Genomic DNA, 23554 nt, shown 5'->3' with positions numbered 1-23554 from the left:
TTTTTGACAGTGATGTTTTGGTGTAGGGGAATACAGTTTTCACATCACCCATGTCTGACATTACTAATGTAAATAGCTTATGCCATAGCTTGATGAATTAAGTGCTGAGCTGGAGGGAACTCTGCTCCTCAGAACCATTTGGAAAGCATGACTCGGTCTTTGCTCCTCTGTCTATTAATTTAAAAAAAATACTGATACCTCAAAGGGAAAAGTCTTCTAAACATAATAATTATCTGCAGCTCTGTATGCATTTATGTATTCGTTATTCTTTGTCTTATATACTTAATGCTGTTTAAAGTGGAAATGGCATGTCCTTTTCTTGGAAATAAAGTGCACAATATGGCAGCATTCTGATTTGGTCTCCTAGCTGTAGGAGTCTGCATTTTAAACAGAATACTTCTGTTTTTGGGTGATAAGTGAGTTTATTTTTTTCCTGTATCATCTGCCTTCCCCTAGAAAATATTTGCTTTCATTGGTGATGGAGAAGAGGTCACTATGTATTATTATTATTATTATTATTATTATTATTATTATTATTATGACTGTAGAAGAGGAATGAATGACGGGGCTCATAAGGGAAGACTTGTAGAACTTACATAAAATAATTCTACAGCAGACTTCCTGTCATAAGTACTGGTGACCTTGTGTCATTCTTTTTTACCAGCATCTATTCTTGTCAGGGTTAGAGCTTTCTAGTGTCTGAATATCACTTGGTTACTTTGATTTAAGTGTGTGCGGTTGATGTCCCTAAAGAGCATGACTAATGAGTTAAATTCTTTTTTTTTTCTTTTTTGTAAATACTGACAATGAAAAAAATTACCTTTTTACCTCCACATTTTCACCATGGTGGAGTGTTGCTGATATCTGCATAAATATGATAACTTAAGTAAAGGCATTAATTGTGTTATTACAAATTAAGAATGTGCTGAAGTATAAATGAGAACATAATCAAGGTCTCACCATGCAGCTTTCTTACTTTCAGCCAATTTGCCAAATGTGGATGTCTATGTAGCAGGGCTACCTATATTCACAGGTGTGTACAATGTAAAAAATGTCAGCATCTTCGGCAACATTCAGACACCTGTCCTTGGAGCAAACACTGAGGTAATGGACAAAGAAATTAAATAAATAATTTTTAATTTCTGTGGAAAGATGATTTGGTGATGATGAAAAGTAAATAAATGTTGATGAGTATTTCTTTGTCTGTGGCTGTCTGTCTTTCATGCTTTTGTGCAATTTTTCTCTTTCTCTCTTTCTCTGTCTTTCTCTCTCTATATGTTTGCCTTTCCTCCCTGGTAACTACAGTCTCTCAAACATTTAATTTATTTTTATATGCAGTCAGAGCAAATATTTAGTATAACTAAGGAAATGTTTTAACAAAAAGAAGAGACTCATAGAATAAGGCTTAGAATTCCGGACATATTCATGATATCAGAAGTCAGTGCATACTGTTTTAGCTAAGCAAACATTCCTCGCTACAGCAAGAGGGATGGTTACTAAACACAAATAAAATGATTACTTTCAATGCTGCTGTTTCAGTAAATAAATGGCAATACAGCCTCTTTCACTCTGATGAAGAAAGAGCTTTTTCTTTACAGTTTCTGGTAACTGTGGACGTGGCCATTTAAATAATAAAAGCTGTGTTTTATGAATATGGGGACTTAATGTATCACCCGTAAAGTGGGTTAGGGTTCTCACAATAATACTACTTTAAATAAACCATGTTGTCAGTTGGAAAGAAAACAAATAAATAATTCTCCTTGATAGGTGCTTCATCTTCAGACAATAAAAACAAAATCTGTATGGTAAAGTATCAGTGCTATGAAAAGGAACCAGCTCAGAAAATTACACAATTCTTAAAAGTATTCTTGAAATAATCATATCTGTGAACCAAAAGGTATTTTGCTTTTAATATTTAGGGACTTTAAAATCATTATGTTTACCACAATAGATAATAAAAAATAGAAATTAACAGTACAAACCAAAAGGTATGCAGAGTACCCTGCTTTGAATGTGTCCCACTGACGACAACCACCCTACCCCCTTTATTTTCCTGATCAGAGTTCACTATTGCGGTAGGTATAACACACTGTCTTCAGTTCAACTACAGTCTTTTTAGTGTGAAATGTAAAAATCAAAAGTTCCATTTCAGCTTAATAAGAAAATGAGCAGATATTTTCATAAATAACACAGTTCTGGTCAGCTTACAGGTCATCTCTCTCTCTCTTTTCCAGTTCAGTTTTTAAACTTCTCAGTGGATCACAATAATCCTCATGGTCAGTGTTGGTGTTGCATCTTAAAACAAGGCTTGGTGGTGGTGTAGTAAGCAGGAGCTTAACCAATCAAATGTAAACTGTTGTTATTTAAAGAGGAGATGTGCTTAACACCAAGTTTGATGTAGTTTAACATCGTTTTAAATGAAAGCGTTTACTTTTTATTGTTTTTACACCATTAAAGTATTTGAATTTTAACTTTTTGGTGGTTTTTCATTGGATTTTTCAAGAAGAGTGGCTTTGGATCTAGGCACCAGCTTTTGTTTGTTTGGTCTGATTTTTATGAATTTATTGCATATTTTAAAGTGCATTTATTATTAATCTGTTAATATCAATTCTTGTGTCAATGTTTTGTTAATTTGTTTTTCTTAGAAAAGTAGAAAATTTGTTGGTGCCTCACAGCACGAGGTTCTCCGGTTCGATTCTCGGCTGGGGTGCCTTCTGTGCGGAGTCTGCATGTCCTCCCTGTGGTCGCGTGGGTTTCCTCCGGGTGCTCCGGTTTCCCCCCATATCCAAAAGACATGCAGTAGGTGGATTGGACACTCTAAATTGGCCCTAGGCATGATTGTGTGCATGTGTGTACCTTCTGTGGAAGGTCGGGCACTGGGCTGGCAACTCAACACTGTAAAGCTCCACTGCCAATCATGAGCGGACAGATGATCCACTGTGGTGACCTCTAACCGGGAAAAGCCGAAAGAAGAAGAAGAAAAGTAGAAAATTTGCTGGTATTCTGAGAATTCTTGTTTCTAAAGGCTTAGTTTGTAGCATTTTTTTCTGACTGGTTGTGACATTGAAATGTAGATTTTTACATTTTGCTGCATAATATCACCTGTTGATCTATTTGTCTAGGCTGTTTTGTGCTTCATTTCCCTTGCTATACACTGCTACAGGATTAACTGGTTCTAATATTATTTGACTTTGCTACTAGTACAAAAAGCATCAGGGAAGTGTATTTTTTTATGTAATCTAGTTTCATCAGTGTGCTTTTGAAACACATTTACTGCTAATCCATTAATACCATTCATTATGCCAGAATTTTAGTTTGGATACATTTTCTAGTGAAAGTAGTAAATTGTTAGTGTTGTGGACATTCTGTTTGCCCCACGCTTAATTTACAATTGTGTTTGTAATAAGCTGTGAATTTAGATTTTATATTTTGCTGCATAAAAGGATTAGCTGCTCTATACGTATTTTCCTTGCTATGAATTGCTACTGGATTGACCAGTTCTAACTAGATTTGTCCTCACTGCAGTACATGCAGCAGTGGGGAGCACTGCACTGTATAGATGCAGTTGGTTTGTTTCAATGTTTATAACTATTATCTAACATGCCTTACATTCATCTTGGTCCCTTGCATACCTCTCAACTGTCCAGATTTTCACAGAATGTCCAGATTTTGTACTCATATTTTTGCCTGTTCCACATAAACTTTGTGGTTTTCTGGATTTCTGTCACTGAATAATGACAGGCATTTGAGTTTCAGACTTTATACCCTTCAGAAAATGCATGGTGACATAAGAACTTTTGTTCTAGCAATTTTATAAGTTTATAAGAGCAATATTTTAAATGTTGTCCCTATTTTGGGGGCTTTGTCCCCCCATTATTTTTGTCTTTGTCCAGATTTTTTTGTGCCAAGAGGCTGAGAACTATGGGTCCCTTGCCTAGTTTGTATGGTTGTTAAAGGTTACTACTTGTGGTCCAGCGTGGCTGTAAGACACTGCAAGTCGCATGCTGCTGCTGATGTTTGTTTATTGTAATTCCTTGTTGCTCCAAGCTTGGCTGCACTGGCTTGTTTGTTGCTGCTGCTGTTTGTTTAAGAAAAATATTGTAGGTTGCAGATCAGTTGCTCAAATAGTTGTTATTATAATATGTCTTTGCTGCTTTCTGACCAATTCTTCACCATCATCAACAGCTATTGACATCACCATTTCCTTTTGTGCTTAATCTAGTTATACCTGGCTACATCCGAGCACATAGAAACTGAGTCTGTTAATTCTAGAAGCAATCTTTGCATGGCACCCCAGCCTATTAACTCTGAAGTGTTTGCTTTGTGGCATCCTAGAAGCAATTAAGGTGTGGCTTTCCAGCCTACTGACCCTTTGAAATACATATCTTGTGGCATCTAAACCAACCTCTCCTCACTGTGTTTTTGACAATCATGCCCTGAACTATTATACTTGAACCAACCAACAATCATGGGTGACATTTGACTCTGCTATTCTAGAGTACATGCATTTTTTACTATCTGTTCAGACTTCAACATATTGCTATTATATGGTATTCTTATTGTAGGGTACCATTATAATTGTGTACTGTGCCGGTCTATAAGTGTATACTTCTCTTGGATCATACTGAGTTTAATTTGTACTACCACTTTGGTCCTCATGCTATAGTTATTAATGTGATGCACTGATCTCTAAATGTGTACTACTCTTTGAATAGACTATTTTGGGTAATATCTTTTCTGTTGGTTTACGACATAGTTAAGTCAGTATTAGTGCATCTTTGCCTCACCCAGTACATCTTCTTCACAGCATGGTTTATCTGTCCAACATATTTTCTCTGCCCACTGACTCAGTTGGTTCAATACATCATTCCTGCCCTTGGTAGTTTGCTGAGAAGATGTCTTTTCAGTCTACCTCTACCCTTTCTGGTGCTAACCTTATTATAGTTGGTATTTTGAGACAATGTAGGAATGCATTAATGCTCCTCAGCATCTGAGTACTAATGGGCCAACATGGCATATGATATGTGAGAGGCAATTACCTATAGAATTTGGAGGTCAACCTTTCACTTACTCATGTAGTTGGTGAGCAATATATTAACTTACCCATGCCTCCCTGAGATGACCTGAAGCTAACACAAGCTGGGGTCGTAAAAAACTCTCCTCAGGCTTCGAAGAATCAGAACCAAGGAGCCTTGGCAGCAACAGTTCACTAACACAACTCTGCCCTGGTCACATGACATAAATCGTTCAAGTAGTCCTAATAACTGGTGAATCCACTGACAAGCATATACTAGTAGACTTGGTAAAGACAGGGTGTTTTTCTGATGACAAGATACGTAATGTTATGAGACCACTACTTTCCTTCAAACAGGACACATAGGACTTGATTTACAAAAGATAATCTACACCTTTCCTTCCACAGATTCTGCACAGAGACCAAAGTACTCGCTCTCCCATAATGCTGTTTTTTAGGCAAAGTCTGTCTATTGGACATTCCAACCTAACAAAAAGGATTGCAGATTGCAGATTAAATTCAATCTAGACCATACTGAGTTTGAAGTTTAATACCAGAAGTGTTAATAATAAATTGTCAGATCTTGAAATATTCCTGCAACTTGAACACATCCATATTTTAGTTGTAACAGAGATGGGCCAGATTCATTAACTCTTACAGTAAGTGTACACAATCTGTATGCAAGACCATCCCTACCACATTTTTTTGCTTTCTACTTATCCAGAAAGATTACAGTAAGGGTACATGTAGTCTACACTTTGTAGTAACCTTTATGAATCCCTCTCAATATTTATTAAGGCTGCAAAAAAAATCAGTAGGAAAACTAAAATTAGAAGGAAGAAGATGTAAGTTATGCTTGTGTTATCTGTTCAGTCAGAACGGCGAACACTTAGTGTACACTCAGTGCAGGTGTTAAATAATCCCAAGGTTAGTTTTAGTACAAAGACACAATTCCCTCTTTTCCAGGTTTCAGTGCCTGTCACGCTGTCCAATCTGCTGAAAACTGAAGAAGCATATTAGTATTTGCCAAAGCCCCACTTACCTCTAGACAGATTCCTTGTGACCATACCTCTCAACTGTACAGATTTTTAAAGAATGTCCAGATTTTTGCCTCATATTTTTTGGCCATTTTTCATAAAATTGTGGCCTTCTGGCAAATTAGTAGCAAATCAATAAGGAATGAAGTTGGAAAATATTTATTTAGTTATTTGTTTGTTTATTTGACATTTGTTGGCCGGGTTAGTCCGTCTGAGCTTGCGCCCTTTTTCAATGGAGGCCCGGGGAAAAAGTCTCCAAAGAGCAAGTTTTAAATAGTAATAATATATGTAAATTCTCAAATACAGACTTAACAAATGATAACATGCACAGTATAGTTTTGAGAAAAAATAAGTTTTATAAGAAGTATAAAATAAAAATTATCAGGAGTAGAACTTAGAATATAATTAAAAAAAGAGAGAGAGAGAGAACTCTGAAAGTAGGGCAGAAGAAGATGAGATATGACAAGTAAATAAAGAAGTGGTTAGCAAGAGGAAGGAGACATGAGGAACAGGAGATATGTCTAGGATCAAGTATTAGCTATTATGCTACAAGTAATAGGGTCTATATTGAATGTTCGAACATTCAAAATTCCGAATCTCATTTGGTCGACACCATATGATCAGATTTTTGAATGTTCGAACATTGTAACTGAGATCTCCATGCAGTTTGGAATAGGAAGATTTCCCTTTTCTGCACTGTAGTGTGATCTCGGAGTTGGTATTTAAAGAGTAGGGGGTTGTGGTGGGTGCCGGGGGGCTTGCCCCCTGCTTAAGTATTCAGGTAGGTGTTGTGTGTAATTTTTTATTAGATATTCAAACTTTTGCAAGTCATATGGTATTGACCATATGGTAGTCGAACTTTCAAACATTCGAGTAAGTTTGCATTGACAATGCAAATAATGACAGAGATTTGGATTTCAGACTTCATACCATTCAGAAAATTCATGTGAATGCAAAACCTGTAATTCTATTAACTTTATAAGTTTGTAAAAGCAATATTTAAAAATTGTACCTATTTCTGGGTCTTTGTCCCACTTTTGTTTATGGCTTTGTCCAGATTTCTTGCTGTAAGAGGCTAAGAGGTATGCCTGTGACTCACAAAAAGAACTTAATGAATTTCAGATTACCCCAAGCAAAACAAATTATGAATTTATGCCCAACTATAGGCAATCTGCCATCTTACTAATGGTTGATAAAAGATTTCTAAATGTGCTTACTGATCTACACATAAGTAAAAATACCTTTTTGTTGGGTGATGTTCAATTTCTTATTGATAAACTGGAGCAGCTCTACCACAACAATTGGCTACACTGAACACTTCCCTTGAATAAATAACCAGTGGAGTAGGTGCCAAAATAATCTTGACCACATCTCACTAACATCACATGTACTTGCACTGTTCTTCTAGCATCGTCATCATTGTCAAATTCTATTACAAATCAGTAATTACCTTCTGGATGACATATAAATCCACCAGAATAACCACTACTGAATTCCAGAACTTTAAAATACATGTTAAAAAGGGTTTACTATCAAAATGTTGAAAGTCACAATTTTTTAATCATTTAAGTGACTCATTAAGTTGAATTTTACAATATTGTATTGACAAAATGCTGAAAATTATTAAAGGGATGTTCGACATTGGAACATGTTCGAAACCTCCGATATTAAAACTGTAGCCCGTGACGTACTGTACTGCTGCACTAAAACAACATGTTAACTGAGTTTTTTTAAATGATAATAGTGTAAAACTACTTTACATGTTTGCGTTTACAATTTTTTGCCCCCCTGCACCCCCATCCCCCCATAGCCCACCGCACAATAAATATAAAAACTCCGAGATCACAGTACAGTAAAGACAAGCCAAACCGATACCCACTGTACCGCATTCTCCAATCAAAGGCAATTACAAAACACTGAATCTACTCTTGACTTTCAGTTTACTTTATTCATAGTATCTCAGTTCATGACTTGTTTCACTCGATCAAGTGATTCCGGATATGTGGAATCCGAGTTAGTGTCATTCCACATTTTGATAGTAAACTGTTAAAATGATATGATAAGCTTTCAAAATTCAGCTGCAAGATTTTCAGCCCCATGTAGCCTCAGCTGTCTTACACCAATACATTTTTCCCATCTAACTGGCAGAATAAACTAAACATTTATAGTCAGAAGCATCCAAACATGGCATCATTGATCCTTTCCTAAAATTGTTCAGCTTAAGCATAATGTAAACATAACCCTCATGGTAGGTAGACAGCATTAGTAAGTACTATAATAAAAAAAAATAATTAAAACCTATAATAAATCTAATTCTACACACATTAAAAATCTAATAAAAGATCACCAAAAATCAGAAAGATACAATAACAAAGAAAGTGGGACATGAAGTAAAATTAGCATCTGCAGCCTCATATAATCATAAATCCTTCTTTGACTACATCAGTAACTCACAACAATACTTGTATTCATTCATAATGGTATTGCCCACTCATACTTTGAAGATATTGTTAATATACTAGCAAAAATGGTTAGTGCCAGCTTTCCACATCAGAAACTATTTTTGAAACTCCCAAAATGCCCATTGTCTCTCTCCTATCTCAGACACAATAAAGAGTCTTCATGGGTTCTGTTTAAGTAGCTTTATTTTATACAAACACATCACTACAGATGCTTCCTGACTTTACCTTAAGTAACTTATATAACTAACAACTGTGATCATGCATGTTCTCTCTCTCTCTGGCTGCTCCTTCAAAATGGCACTAGGGATTGCACATGTCTGGAATTTATACATGCACGTACAGCCTTGCATGCTTCCTAAAGATGTAGCACACACACTTTACACTCCGATCTACATCCTCCCTCTTTGAGAAATAGATTACACAATTGTTATGAAACTATTTGACATGCAGAAATCACAGGTAATCCTTAGTCATGCATTATACAATATTAAATACACATGTATGTACAGTCAAGTCCATTTTGCTGCGTATTTCACACTAGGCTTAGATACTCATCCATATCGTGTGACATAAAGCTGGGAATTAGATTTAGCAACTGGAACAGTTTCTGCAAAACAGGTTGACCTGTGGAATGTTCAAACCATTTTCTGGAATGGAATCAGAATTTTGAACACATTCTGATCTGGAAACATTGTCTGATTCACTCTTAGATTTAGAATCTGCATCACAGAAATACTGTTGTGATTGCAATGATGATGATGATTCTGGTACATGAAGAGGAAGTCTGTGGTTCCTCCTATACTCCACACCCTCAGAGTCTACCAAGTAGGATCTCGGCTTGGCACAGATGCCTGTAAGCTGCCCTATTTGATCAAACCCTTTTTTTGTCTAAATTCGTACTGTCTTTCTTCCCTCAACGGACGAAGTGATCTGCTCGATCTGTCATAACTAGATTTCTGAATATTATGCTTCTTAAAAAAATCGAGCCTTGATGGTTTTATTGATCTTAGCTTTAGGCTGAAAAAAATGGATGAAATAGGTATCAGAGTTCTAGTCTGCTGGAAAGTAGTCTTTGAGCAGGTGAGCCAAGAATATCGCCACTGGGTATGTTTCTGAGATTAAGCAACTTCAAGAACACATTGGTATTGTCACTCTTTGACCTTTCAAGTAATCGCTTTGCACTCTGCACTGCATGTTCAGCTAGCCCATTTGACTGTGGATACTCAGGACTGCCAGTCACATGTACAAAGTCCCATTCTCTTACAAATTTCTGAAACAACTGGCTAGTAAATTGAGTACCATTGTCAGAAAAAAGTTTGTGTGGACTACCATGGACTGAGAAATGATGATCTCTCATGCAAATCAAAAGTCTCTCTAATGTAATATTCGTCTGGGGGTTGCACATTTCTCTGAACTTGCACTTTAAACACTCAGGGTCTTCCCTTGATTCAGCCTGTACAACAATATGATGGTCTGCACCTTCTCCTTTATATATTGCTGGTATATACACAAATGAATGCTCTCTTTCTATGGCCTCTAACCCAGCTAGGTTTAGCAAAATGAATGCCCTGGTGTGTGTATCTCTAGCTGCATAAGCTGCTTGTATAAAAATATTGTACTCCTGCTCAAATATTCTCCAATTTTTTTCAATATTCTGATCAAATACAAGTGGTAGGGGCTTTCGAAACCCATCTGTCCTGTTAGATCATACCAGCAAAGTGTTTTGCAAATAAACACAAACATACACAGATCCACAGATGCCAGAAACTAATGCCAGTATTTGTCCAATGCCTTTGTGCTCTGAACTTATACCTTTTGGGCTTTTCGAATTATGCGAATGAACAAACTTGCAGTACCTTCAAATAACTGGACTTTACGAAATAAACTTCTCGGGCGCTTTGGTACTTTTGTAATAATGTTGGAAAGACTAAAATGATAATTCATTTATCATCATTTGCTAAAGTCATTTGCCATCAGTTTAAGAAACATTCGATAACTTTACAATGCATCTGAATAACTCACAAGCACTGTAATACTCTTGTAATGTCATCTTTTGCAAGAAAACACCTCTTATCAGAAACACATCAAGTAACTGCATGAGAAAAAAATCAAACATCTGTTGCCCAAAACTCAATAACTTTTCGAAGTAATTGCACTTTGCGAATAACTACAAACAGCACACTGAAATTACCCCAAAATGGTGGGACCTTACTAGGCAACTCTTTACAGTACAAGAAGCACTCTGTAATGGCAGCACTTTGCGAATAGGCACAACCAGCACAAGAAACTTTTTGAAATGGCTATACTTTGACTGTATTTCACGAAATAGTTGCACTTTGCACACGGAAAAACTCTTTGAAATACATGCACACTAATAAGCACACACTGTAAGTACCTTTACACACTTTGAGATACTTCAAATAACTTTATTTATGCCCTTGATAAAATACAAAGTCATAGTTATGCCCAAACACAGCACTTTGCCAAAACACATACAGTTGCCCTGCTTTACTTTTTGCTTAATGTGCCCTTTTTTCTTATTATGTTTGTTTTGCTGGTTTAAGCCCTTTTCATGCCCAATGTACTTTTCTTGTGCTCATTTTACTCTAAACATGCCCAGCTTTGCCTTAAACACACTCGTTTTGCTTTAAACATGCTTGATTTGCTTTAAACATGCTTGTTTTTTGCCTTACTGTTAATTGTTTTATCAAATACTTTTATTTTAAACATTTTCTTTATTTAATAAACTTTTTGTGATTTCCGCTTGCCCGATAATGCGGTTTGTGCCCTTGTAATGCCCCTTTTTGTCTTTCATATCAAATAAATAGTTTGTGCTATTTCTCATTACCTTTGATTCTTTCTGTCTCTATTTGTGCTCTTTTCTCTCGGTTTTACCTTCACTGTCGTCTTTGCACCTCAAGTCTCCAAATATTCTTCTCTCTTCAATCCTGGTTCTGACAACATGTTGCTCTCCTATCTCTGACACAATAGAAGAGTCTTCATGGGTTCTGTTTAAGCAGCTTTATTTTATACAAACACATCACTATAGAGGCTTACTGACTTTAACTTAAGTAACTTATATAACTAACAACTGTGATCATGCATTCTCTCTTCTGGCAGCTCCTTCAAAATGGCACTAGGGATTGCACGAGTCTGGAATGTATACGTGCACATACAGCCTTGCATGCTCACTAAATATATAGCACACACATACTTGCACTCTGACCTACACCCATGTTCCTTCCTTTTCCCAGGATTATTATGGTACATCTTAAGTGCGCTGTCTAAATCTAAAATTACACCTCCATGGGCCCTGATCATATGCCTTGTTGCTTAATTAACAGTGCCAAACATGACCTCTTAGAAGCCCTACTAAAATTGTTCTGCTCGGGCATCTCATTATGCCACTCCACAAAAGGAGCACCCCTCAGATCCAAGGATCTACAGAACGTTAAGTCTAACAAGAAAGGAGCACCCCTCCAATCCAAGGATCTATAGAACAGTCTAACAAGAAAGGAGCACCCCTCAAATCCAAGGATCTATAGAACAATCAGCCTAACAACAAGCCTAATTCTGCAAAGCCATAGAATATGCATTAGGTCTGATTTCATAAACTCCTATATATATATATATATATATATATATATATATATATATATATATGGATCCCCTTCACTACACCGACACGCCACAACGCCGACACACAAAACACCGACACCAAAAGACCGACAACACACAATACTGACAATACACACAACCATACATGCACTAACCTTAACCCAAACCCTAACCCTAAGGTCTGACACAACTGCACACTTACCCTACCCGCACCCTAACCCTAACCCACTTAACCCACCCCTAAACCTACAGTCCGTCACTATCGCACACACACCCTACCTGCACCCTAACCCTAACTCACTTAACCCACCCTTAAACATATAGTCCGTCACTATCGCACACTTACCCTACCCGCACCCTAACCCTAACTCACTTAACCCACCCCTAAAACTACAGTCCCTCACTATCGCACACTTACCTGTTCGCTCCCTAACACTAAATCCCTCACTCTATCGCACACTTACCGAGTCCATCGGGTTCTCACCTTGTCGGTCATCTGAGTCGTCGGTCTTCTCGTCTCCTTCTGTAGAGTGTCGGTCTTCTAGCGTTTCGGTGAAGTGAAGGGGATCCATATATATATATATATATATATATATATATATATATATATATATACATATATATATATATATATATATATATATATATATATATATATATATATATATATATATATATATATATATATATATATATATATGTATATGCATATATATCTATCTATCTATATATATATATATATATATATATATATATATATATCTATATATGTATATATATATATATATATATATATATATATATATATATATATATATATAGATTTAGGACGATTGCTCCATAAAACCCGAACACACTTTAACAAAAGTGCTTTTATCAAAAAAGCGCATTCATTAAAGCATGTGAAAAAAAAATAAAAAAACACTTCATTTACATTTTAACAGGGGGACTTCGCACCCCTGCACCCCCCATGTGGGGGGCTGTCCCCCCACACCCCCCCTACTTTAATATTCTCCCTCTGAGACCACCCTACAGTGGGGAAAAGTGAAATTTCACTTACCCGCACCATAGTACAGCCTCGGCAACAGTCATACTTACGTGAAAGTGCTGCTTCGGTGAATAGCACTTTCACGTAAGTATGCCCGGCCGTTTGGATTTCGGCCGTTTGCTCAGTCGAGCAAACATCCTGGTTCCATATATATGTATATATATATATATATATATATATATATATATATATATATATATACATCTTATTGCACAAGTCCTGCAACAACATGGTTTTCTCAAAGGAAGGTCATGTCTGCATAATTAATAAACTTCTATGAGAAGGTCACTGAAGCTGTAGGTGGCATCCATGCAGTTCATACTACATGCCTGGATCTGGCCAAGGCCTTTGACACTATTCTCCAAGCTGGAATTGTAAATAAGCTTAAAGTACTAAATAGAGACCCTTATAAGATGGATAGCAAACGGGCTAATAGATAGGACTCACATAGTTAAAATAGTAGGTACTACCTAAGAAAGCAAAAATCGGGCATAATGGAATTTCTCAGGACTCAGTAATATGAATACTTCTCTTTGGTATCTACTTCTCAGATCTCTTAACCACTAACGTTTTAGTCTAATTAAGTAAATTTGTTGATGACCACTAGCTGAGTGTCTGTCATTTGCTCTGTATCTGATACTTTGTTATTACAGCAAGAGCTAAGCCATGCATATCAATGGTGTATTAGAAATAGTCTTAACTTAAATGCAAAGAAGTTTAGCATTGTAGCCCTTTGTAAATAAATCTCTCAACAGCAGCTTACAATATAGTCAGCACACCCCACTCCAGACTGATACAGTCATCAGAGATCACAGCACCTTTTTAGAAAACTTCCTGTCCTTTGAATTTCACTTCAACTCAAATATAGAATATAATATACCTTTTAGCATTATCATTGCATCATGTAGCTAGAAAGACCCCAGAGATTCTTAACAAAAATAGACCACCAGTAAGCAAAACAGTTTATTACTCTGACATCTCAACCAAACAAGCCTTCAAGGAGTGAATCTTTCTCAAATATACACCTGCCTTAAGGCTTGTTTGGCCGAGACATCAGAGGAATAAACTGTTTTGGTTACTAGCTGGTCATTTTGTCTCTATTTTTCCTTTCCTGTGGTTGTGCATTTTTGGAGTTCATTGATTTCATGGCCAGTGATCCAAATGTTAACCTGCCACGTATTTTTCGTGATTTTAACTTGTATAATTCACAATGGTCCTTGGACAGTTTTTTTATTCAATCAGGTGTGCGGTCTAATCGTCATGTTGGTGGGAATGTTTCTGTTGATAGAGAACTAGCTCCCAGATTTTGGGATAAATGGGAAGAAGACCAGAATAAACAGTGCAATAACCCTTTTGCAACTATGGGCCGCAAATTCACATCATCCCTCTCATCAGAGTATAAGGTACTGTTTGATCAATTGGAAAGACTGATGTGGAGGGAGATAGCTGTGTTTCTGAACATCCAAAGTTTACAAAAATATATTGAGCTGGACATTATGCCCAGAGGTTTGAGGGCTTACAAAGATCAGTCTTTGCCTTTTGATTTGCAAAATGAGGCAGATAAACAGTTCCATCAGCGATGGATAGCAGCAGCTCACAAATGTACTGTAGAGTGGGTTACTATATTGTTGGAAAGGTACATGGTGAAACAACGAGAATTAAGGGAGCAAATCAAGCCTATTTGCTCCACGTTGACAACAAATTTGAATATTGGATATTTAGACAAATTTCTGACTGACATTAATGTCAAACTGAAATCCTATGAAGGGGAGATTGTGTAAAGAAAGAAAGGCAAATTTCTCAGAGACCTCTATGACTATAATAGTGATAGAGCCTTTCTAACTAGAACCAACCGGAAACAGTCTCAGAGTCACATGAGGTTTGAAGAAGGAGCAGGAAATGGCCATCTTCATGTTAATTCTTCGTTTTCTGCATTTTGGGATGGCGAAAATGAGGAAAGGAACGGGTTTCCGCCTCTCCCGAGGGCTCAACAGGCTGAACAATTCCAACAGACATTTCAGAATGATTTCTGTATTCAACAAGAAGGATTTCAGAGGAAGAAATGGATTTCAGGGGAAGAAATGCCAAACAGTACCCAACATTATGCACCAAAGGGACTATCAATAACAGCAGCATTATAAAAGAGGCAAATGGTAATTTACCACCTCTTGATGTTTGTGACTCATATATTGTAAATTTGCCTGGATATGTTCTAAATAATTATGAACATGCCATTCTTAATTGCTGCTTGACATTTATACCCACAGTTACACCAAGACTTCATGAAATTAAGTGTGATATCTTTAGACTTGTGAGAAAGTTGCATTTAAAGAATTTCTTCAATAGTAATGTGCATATTAATAATGATACTATTAAAATGTGATAGCATGGATAGTTCTAATGATGAAAGTTTTTACTCATATTACTCTAAGGAAGAATTGAATGCTTATATTTCTTTTGATGCAAGTAGTATAGGGTACAAAAGTGCTTTTGTATAACCTTTTACTCATGAAGGGGTACAACATTTCCATACTATGTTAAATTTTGCTGTGGAAAAAGGTTACATGATTTTAATAAACATACAGTCATTAGTTATAATTTGACCAGAACTGAATGGAAAATGTTAATGTCACTGAGTGCTAGAAAGGATTTGATATTTAAAACTGCAGATAAGGGCAACAAATTGGTAATTATGTATTATGTGCAATATTTGAACACGTGTAATGAACATTTGAGAGATAATAATGTTTATGAAAAAGTAGAATTTTGTATACAGTGGATATTGAAAGTGCACGCACCCCTATTAAAATGTCAGTTTTTTTGTGATATAAAAAAATGAGACCACAATAAATCATTTCAAAAAAACCTGTACAATTCAATTGAAAAACAAATATGTTAGGGGGAAAATATAAAAAAAAAAAAAAAAACATTCAATACGCTGGTTGTATATGTGCATACCCTTAAACTAATACTTTGTTTTGTGTGCACACCCTTAAACCAGTTCTTTGTTTAAGCACCTTTTGATTTAATTACAGCATTCAGTCTTCTTGGGTACACACCCTCCATCAATTAAAGAGGCTCTGATTAACCCCAAATAAAGTTTGGCTGTCCTAGTAGGATTTTCCTGAGATTTGCTCAGTTGCCTGCTACAGCAAAAGCCATGGTTCACAGAGAGCTTACAAAGCATCAAAGGGATCTCCTTGTTGAAAGGTATCAGTCAGGAGAAGGGTACAAAAACATTTCCACAGCATTGGATATACCATGGAACACAGCGAAGACAGTCATCAAAAAGTGGAGAAAATATGGGACAGCAGCAATGTTGCAAAGAAGTGGATGTCCCTCCAAAAGTGATGAAAAGATAAGATGAAAACTGGCCATGGAGGCTGTCAAGAGATCTACAGCAACACTCAAGTCACTGCAGGAATGTCTGGCAAGTACTGGTTGTGTACTACATGTGACAACAATCTCCCATATTCTCCATATGTCTGGACTATGGGGTAGGGTTGCAAGACGGAAGCCTTTTCTTACACAGAAAAACATCCAGGCCCTGCTAAAATTTGCAAAGCAATACATCAAGTCTTCCAAAAAGCATGTGGGAAAATGTGTTATGGTCTGATGAGACCAAGGTTGAACTTTTTGGCCACATTTCCAAAAGGTACGTTAGCGCAAAAACAACACCATCCCCATGATGAAGCATGGTGGTGGCAGTATCATGCTTTGGGGTTGCTTTTCTTCAGCTGGAACTGGGGCTTTAGTCAAGGTGGAGGGAATTATGAACAGTTCCAAATACCAGTCACTTTTGGCCCAAAACCTTCGGCCATCTGCTAAAAAGCTGAAGATGAAGAGGAATTTCACCTTTCAACATGGCAATGACAACAAGCATACATCCCAATCAACAAAAGAATGGCTTCACCAGAAGAAAATTAAAGTTTTGGAATGGCCCACCCAGACTCCAGACCTAAATCCAATAAAAAATCAGTGGTGTAAACTGAAGAGGGCTGTGCACAAGAGATGCCCTCACAATCTGACAGATTTGGAGCGCTTTTGCAAGGAAGAGTGGCTCAAGGATCTGATGATGAAATGTTGTAGGCTGAGTTATTTTACATCTTTTTGGCCACAATTCCAAAAGGTACGTTTACGCAAAAACAACACCATCCTCATGATGAAGCATGGTGGTGGCAGTATTATGCTTTGGGATTGCTTTTCTTCAGCTGGAACTGGGGCTTTAGTCAAGGTGGAGGGAATTATGAACAGTTCCAAATACCAGTCACCTCTGGCCCAAAACCTTCGGCCATCTGCTAGAAAGCTGAAGATGAAGAGGAATTTCACCTTTCAACACGGCAATGACAACAAGCATACATCCAAATCAACAAAAGAATGGCTTCACCAGAAGAAAATTAAAGTTTTGGAATGGCCCACCCAAAGTCCAGACCTAAATCCAATAGAAAATTTGTGGTGTGAACTGAAGAGGGCTGTGAACAAGAGATGCCCTCACAATCTGACAGATTTGGAGCACTTTTGCAAGGAAGAGTAGGCAAATATTGCCAAGTCAAGATGTGCCATGCTGATAGACTCCTACTCAAGAAGACTGAATGCTGTAAATAAATCAAAAGATGCTTCAACAAAGTATTCGTTTAAGGGTGCACACACACAACAAAGTATTAGTTTAAGGGTGTGCACACTTATGCAACCAGTGTATTGTACATTTTTTATTTTTTATATTTTTCCCCTAACAGATTTATTAGTTTTTCAATTAAATTGTACAGGTTATAGGTCACATTAAAGGTGGGAAAATTTTTGAAATTATTTATTGTGGTCTCATGTTTTTTATCACAAAAAACTGGCATTTTAACAGGGGTGTGTACACTTTTTATATCCACTGTGCATCTAAAAGCTATACAAGAATACAAGGATCTGATGATGAAATGTTGTAGGTTGAGTTATTTCACATCTGAAGATCTGAAAAAAAAATTAATGTGGATGGTTGTAAAATGGAATATTTTTATTGCCTACCAAAAATACATAAGGATTTAATTAACCCACCAGGTCATCCTATAGTTTCAGGAAAGGAATATTTTCTACATAAAATAGGGCAATGTTTACATTTCCATTTGTTACCTAAAGTACAAGTGTTACTTTCGTACATAAAAGATGTTTTTGATTTTCTAGAAAAAGATTAGTGAAGTATGATGGAATAAAAATATGTACTGTGTAACTAGAGATGTTAAGAACCTCTACACAAGTATTCAGCATCAATTTGGGGTGGAAGCCTTAAGGTTTTTTTAGGACACAGTCTGGTTTCTGAATATATTATTGAGTTGATAGAATTCTGTCTTAAAAATATTTTTTTTGAGTTTGATGGAACTCTGTACTGTCAAAAACTGGGAACAGCGATGGGGGCATCATTTGCTCCCTTGTATGCAAATTTAAGTATGGGTCTCTTTGAGGTTGAATATGTGTACAGGACAAACTTCTTTCAAAGATATGTGGTAAAATACTTAAGGTTTATTGACGTCTTGATTTTTTTATGTGAAAGGAGTGAAGACGAGGTCGGTGAGTTTATGCTGGAGTTATAATGGAATAGATTTTGTTTAGAATCTGATGGGTTGAAGGTGGGTAAAAAAGTTTCCTATTTAGATGTGGTAAATGATATTAGTGATGGAGAAAATATTAGAACGTCAGTACATAGAAACTTTGAGAGTGGAATTCAATGTTTAAAAGCACAAAGTTGTTATCCTCCTCATACTCTTCAAGCTATACCTTACGGAGAATTTATACGCCTTTATAGACTGTGTAATAATGATCAAGATTATATAACAGAAATGAAAAAGACTATATGCATGTTCAAAACTAGAGGTTATAGTCATGACCTATTGGGTAAATGTTGGGATACGTTTGTTAAAGAATATGTTAGTGGAGAATGTTTTAATGAAAAACAGTGTAGACATAATGTCACACTGAAAGGCAATAGTAAAAAAAGAAGAAAATTATTTTGTGACCACATTTATCTATTATAGCTCGCATTTAATAGATTTGGTAAAGTTTTATCGGGAATATTTGTTGTCTTTGAAAGATTTTTCACAATGGGTTAATTGCATCCCTATTGTATCTTATAAAAAGGGTAGAAGTGTTATGGGTGTGACACTGAGGGCATTGCTTATGCCCTCAGATGTCTGTGTAATAAATTTTATGTGGGAGAGAGCAAAAGACCTTTTAAAGTTAGGTTAATGGAACATATAAAAGATATTGTTAGGAATAAAAAGGAGAGTTTGGTAGCTGAGCATTTTAATAAGGTACATGGCAGTAGATCTGCAGGTTTAGTAGGTACTGTGCTGGAAAAAATAATTGCTGCACAATATGACAATGTGGACATTAAAAATAAATTACTTTTTAAGGAGTCTATATATTTTTTAAAGTACAATATTCTAGCCCCGAAAGGGTTAAATATGGAGTGTATTCGGAGACTTTTTATCTAATGATCTTATTATAATGTGTAATTAAATATTTAATTGCTTGATTGGTCTGCATATTTAGGCAGGTGTATGTTTGGGAAAGATTCAGTCCTTGAAGGCTTGTTTGGCCAAGCTGTGAGAAGAATAAACAGTTTTGGTTACTGGCTTGTTGTTTTGTATGTATTTTTCCTTTCCTGTGGTTGTTCAAAAATAGACCACCAGACTTAAGACCCTGCAAGTCAGGCTCGAAACGTTATCATATTTTCTGTCTCTTTTAGAACATAGTCCACTGGTTTATGTCTAACATTTTGTGTTGCTAAGGACAAAACTATCCTTGGTAACCTACAGTTTGATAAAACAAAATTCTCATCCCATCTCTGGAATAATCTTCCATTGAATATAAAACAGCCCACACTGCCTTTAAGGCAAATCTTGACAGTTATCCCAGGCTTGACTTGTTTTGCAGTCCTGTAGGGCAGGCAGCAGGTGTCCTTTGAGAGGGGGTATTCGCAAGGTGAATATAGTCCATGGACTGACTCATCCTTGTAACCTCTATGAAGCTTTAATCATAATACAGATGACATATACATACATACACACACACACACACACACACACACACACACACACACATATATATATATATATATATATATATATATATATATATATATATATATGAGTCTACCTGACAACACCGACACGCTAAAACACCGATAAAATCACCGACACCACAAAACCAAAAGTTCAGAAACACGAAACGTCACATACCTGACAAACCACAATCCCGACGCTCAACAAAAAAAACAAATCCCCTGTCCAAAAAGCACACGCACAACACAAGCACACCAAAAACCTTACAAACCTACACTGAACCTTACATACACAACTATCTATGCACTAACCTTAACCCAAACCCTAACCCTAACGTCCATCCCTATCGCACACTTACCTTTACATGTCGGTGTTCTCAGTGTCGGGATTCTCAACTGTCGGTCTTCTCCGTTGTCGATCTTCTGGTGTCGGTGTTCTCATCGTTGGCGTTTTGAGATTTCAGCGTTTTCAGGTAGACCCATATAGATAGGGTTAAGAGGGTGGCCTAATGGTTAAGGTGTTTGCTTACAAACACAAGGTGCAGAGTTTGAGTCTCACAAGGGATAATTGGCTAGGCTTAAAATGGCTCGCAAGGGCAGTTAGCCTAATACTAATCTATCAACCTATGAACCTATATATATATATATATATATATATATATATATATATATATATATATATATGTACAACTCTTGTATATGTGAAAGAGCTCTTATGCCCCACTGACCTCCCAGGTCAGACTACTGCCATGAGATGGGTTGTGGACTCATGCTGCTTCTCCCATTTCACTGCTAAAATGGGACTTCAGTGATAGGCATAGATACCAGCAGACGTCTCAAGCCACATTGTTGTGACTGATGCCAGGCCATTGTCAAAACAAGTGTAGTGACAAAGCATACCTACGAAGTCCTGTAAGTTGTACAACCACTGCAGAAGTGCATGGTCAGTTACTGAAGTGAAGCTACAGCCCATACAAATAATAAAGTAAAGAAGTTAGTGCCCACTTAATGTTGTGACATTTTCATTCTACAGTGGCAGAATGTCTTGTTTCAGCCTGATTTAACTTTCTACTTGGGCAGCATAGTAGATGTACCTCACCCTCTATGCCTAAGATAAATATCTCTTAACCTTAATTTAGATGCAACAGTATACACAACAAAAGGTTTAGTAAACTCAGGAGCAACCGAGGCCAGCTCTGAGTAAAATAGAATATAAGGTCATTTTCAGTTGATTAAAAGCATCATCTCCTTCCATGGTCATCCTAAGTAGGCATTTACCTTAGCATTTGTAAGATCTGTCAGAGAACACACTGTGGAAGCAAAGTTGGGTGCAAACTTTCTGTGCTAGCTTGCTAGCTCTAAGAATATTTTCATTTGTCTGTCAGGCCATATTTCATAGCTTCTGCTTCATTTTTTAGCCTAATTACCTTTTTCCCCACATATGTCATATGAATCTTACTTTTGGCAACATGAACAGCATATCCTGTCTGCCTTACAGAGTTTAGTTCTGCCTGCATTTTGGATGAATGTGAATCCCAATCTTCTGAATAAATTACCATACTCAGATGAGTATTCTGCAGAAGGTTTCAGAACTCTATCCACATGCCTTTGAAAAGTGTGAAGAACTACATAGTCTCTAGAGGCAGAAAATGTCTTAATTTTGGCTTTGGGGGGATTCTGCAAGTATCTGTTAGTTAAATCTAGGATGGTCAAAATCCTGTTTTTGCCTAGACTGTCTGTGAGCTCATCCAGTGAGGGTATTGGATGAGTGCCAGATTTGGATGTATCATGCATAAATGCATTGGTATTTACTAGGCATGCAATCCAGAAGCCCATTGTGGAGCCTAGCCCAGTTTTTCCCAGTTGTCCCAAAGAGCTATCTGGTTAAGGGACTTGCTCAAGGTGACATATCAGGCAAATGAAGACTGGGAAAATAAAAGCCTGGATCACAGGAAACAATTGTTAACAGTTTGTAGCCTTAATCCTCTACACTTACCGCCAGGAATTCAATTTTCAGAAATTATTACAAAATCTTATGGAGCTGTCCAACTTAGGACTAAGCCAATCAGAATGTGACATTTATCCTTGGGCCCTTTAATAACTACCAGTTTAAACATTTTTCAGTTATAGCTTTGTTGTGAGTTTCTGGTGTCATAGACAGGTTTAATTTTATCTTATCCCCATCCATCTGTTATAGCATATAGATAAAAAAAACCTCTCTATTCCTCAGAGAAAAAAAAATCTGTCATTTCTTGCTTTTGGGTTTTATACAAAGTTGCAGCTATCTGAACAGCAGGGATAGTATCTGATGATACCATACTGTTGGTACCCATGACATCTCCCAGGGTGACTGCACAAACTTCAGTTTACCTCCAATGTTTTAACATATTTATGTGATACATCTGTTATTGTTTTCTCTTTCCAGTTTATTTTATTTTGTAGGTCGCTTTGTTAATTTTTTTCTTCCACTATAAAATATCTTTGCCAACCTGATAGGAACACTTGTAGCACTTTGTCTCCTGTTTTTAAACAAAGTCTTATGCTTGTATTATATTGCATCTCTTGTGTCCTTTGCATATGTTCTTTAATCATTATGCATAACTTCTTTGACAGTTGTCATAGCACTTATTAACCCATTATGCAAGTTTCTAAAGTGGCATCATTCATAAATGTTTTCCCCTTCTAAGTCCCCCATTCAGTAAGATGCATGGATGTCTACCATATAGTGACATAAATGGAATAAATCCTGTTGAAGGTTGGGACAGTTCTCTTAACAATAGAAATAAATGACCTCAGTTCTTGCTATTCTGTTCCCTTATTTAGCAGAGACTTTAGAGTTTTATTAAAGCATTCCACTAATCCATCTTTTTCGAAATGGTACACCAAAGTTCTTAACTGTTTTACTTTCAAACACTAACAAAGCTGAAACATTACCCAAGACATAAATATGGTTCCTTGGTCTGTGGCTATTTCTTTGGGAATCTCTAACCTGAGGAAAAATGACACTAGTTTTCTGGCTGTTAATGTAACATTGGCTTTTTGAAGGGGCATTGCTTTAGAATACTTTGTCTTGGTTAATGTGTGTGTGGGTTGTCTTCTTTCAGCTTTTCCCGGTTAGGGGTTGCCACAGCAGAACTCCGGTCCACTAATGATTGGTAGTTGATTTTTACGTGCCGATGCACAACCTTCACCAAAGGTATGCTCATTCATGCATGTCTCCATGCAGAAGACGCTCTAGCTGAGAATCGAACCGGACAGCATTTTACTGTGAGGCGACAATGTTACCACAGCACCACCACTGCAGGTGTACTTTGTCTTGGTCAATAATCT

At 36.8% G+C, this 23554-nt stretch overlaps 1 protein-coding gene across 1 annotated transcript in view; it reads left to right on the top strand.

The window, feature by feature from the left end:
- Nucleotides 1-23554, top strand: part of LOC122814129 (polycystin-1-like) — a 1441736-nt gene that overhangs the window by 228590 nt on the left and 1189592 nt on the right. The window contains 1 exon segment of the mRNA XM_044086744.1: nucleotides 983-1104. Coding sequence (XP_043942679.1) covers nucleotides 983-1104 — 122 coding nt within the window.

Source organism: Protopterus annectens, chromosome 10.part0 (genome assembly GCF_019279795.1).
Source record: "Protopterus annectens isolate FY-2018-M chromosome 10.part0, PAN1.0, whole genome shotgun sequence".
Classification (NCBI taxonomy): Eukaryota; Metazoa; Chordata; order Ceratodontiformes; family Protopteridae; genus Protopterus; species Protopterus annectens.
This window is presented reverse-complemented; position numbering and strand designations above follow the sequence as displayed.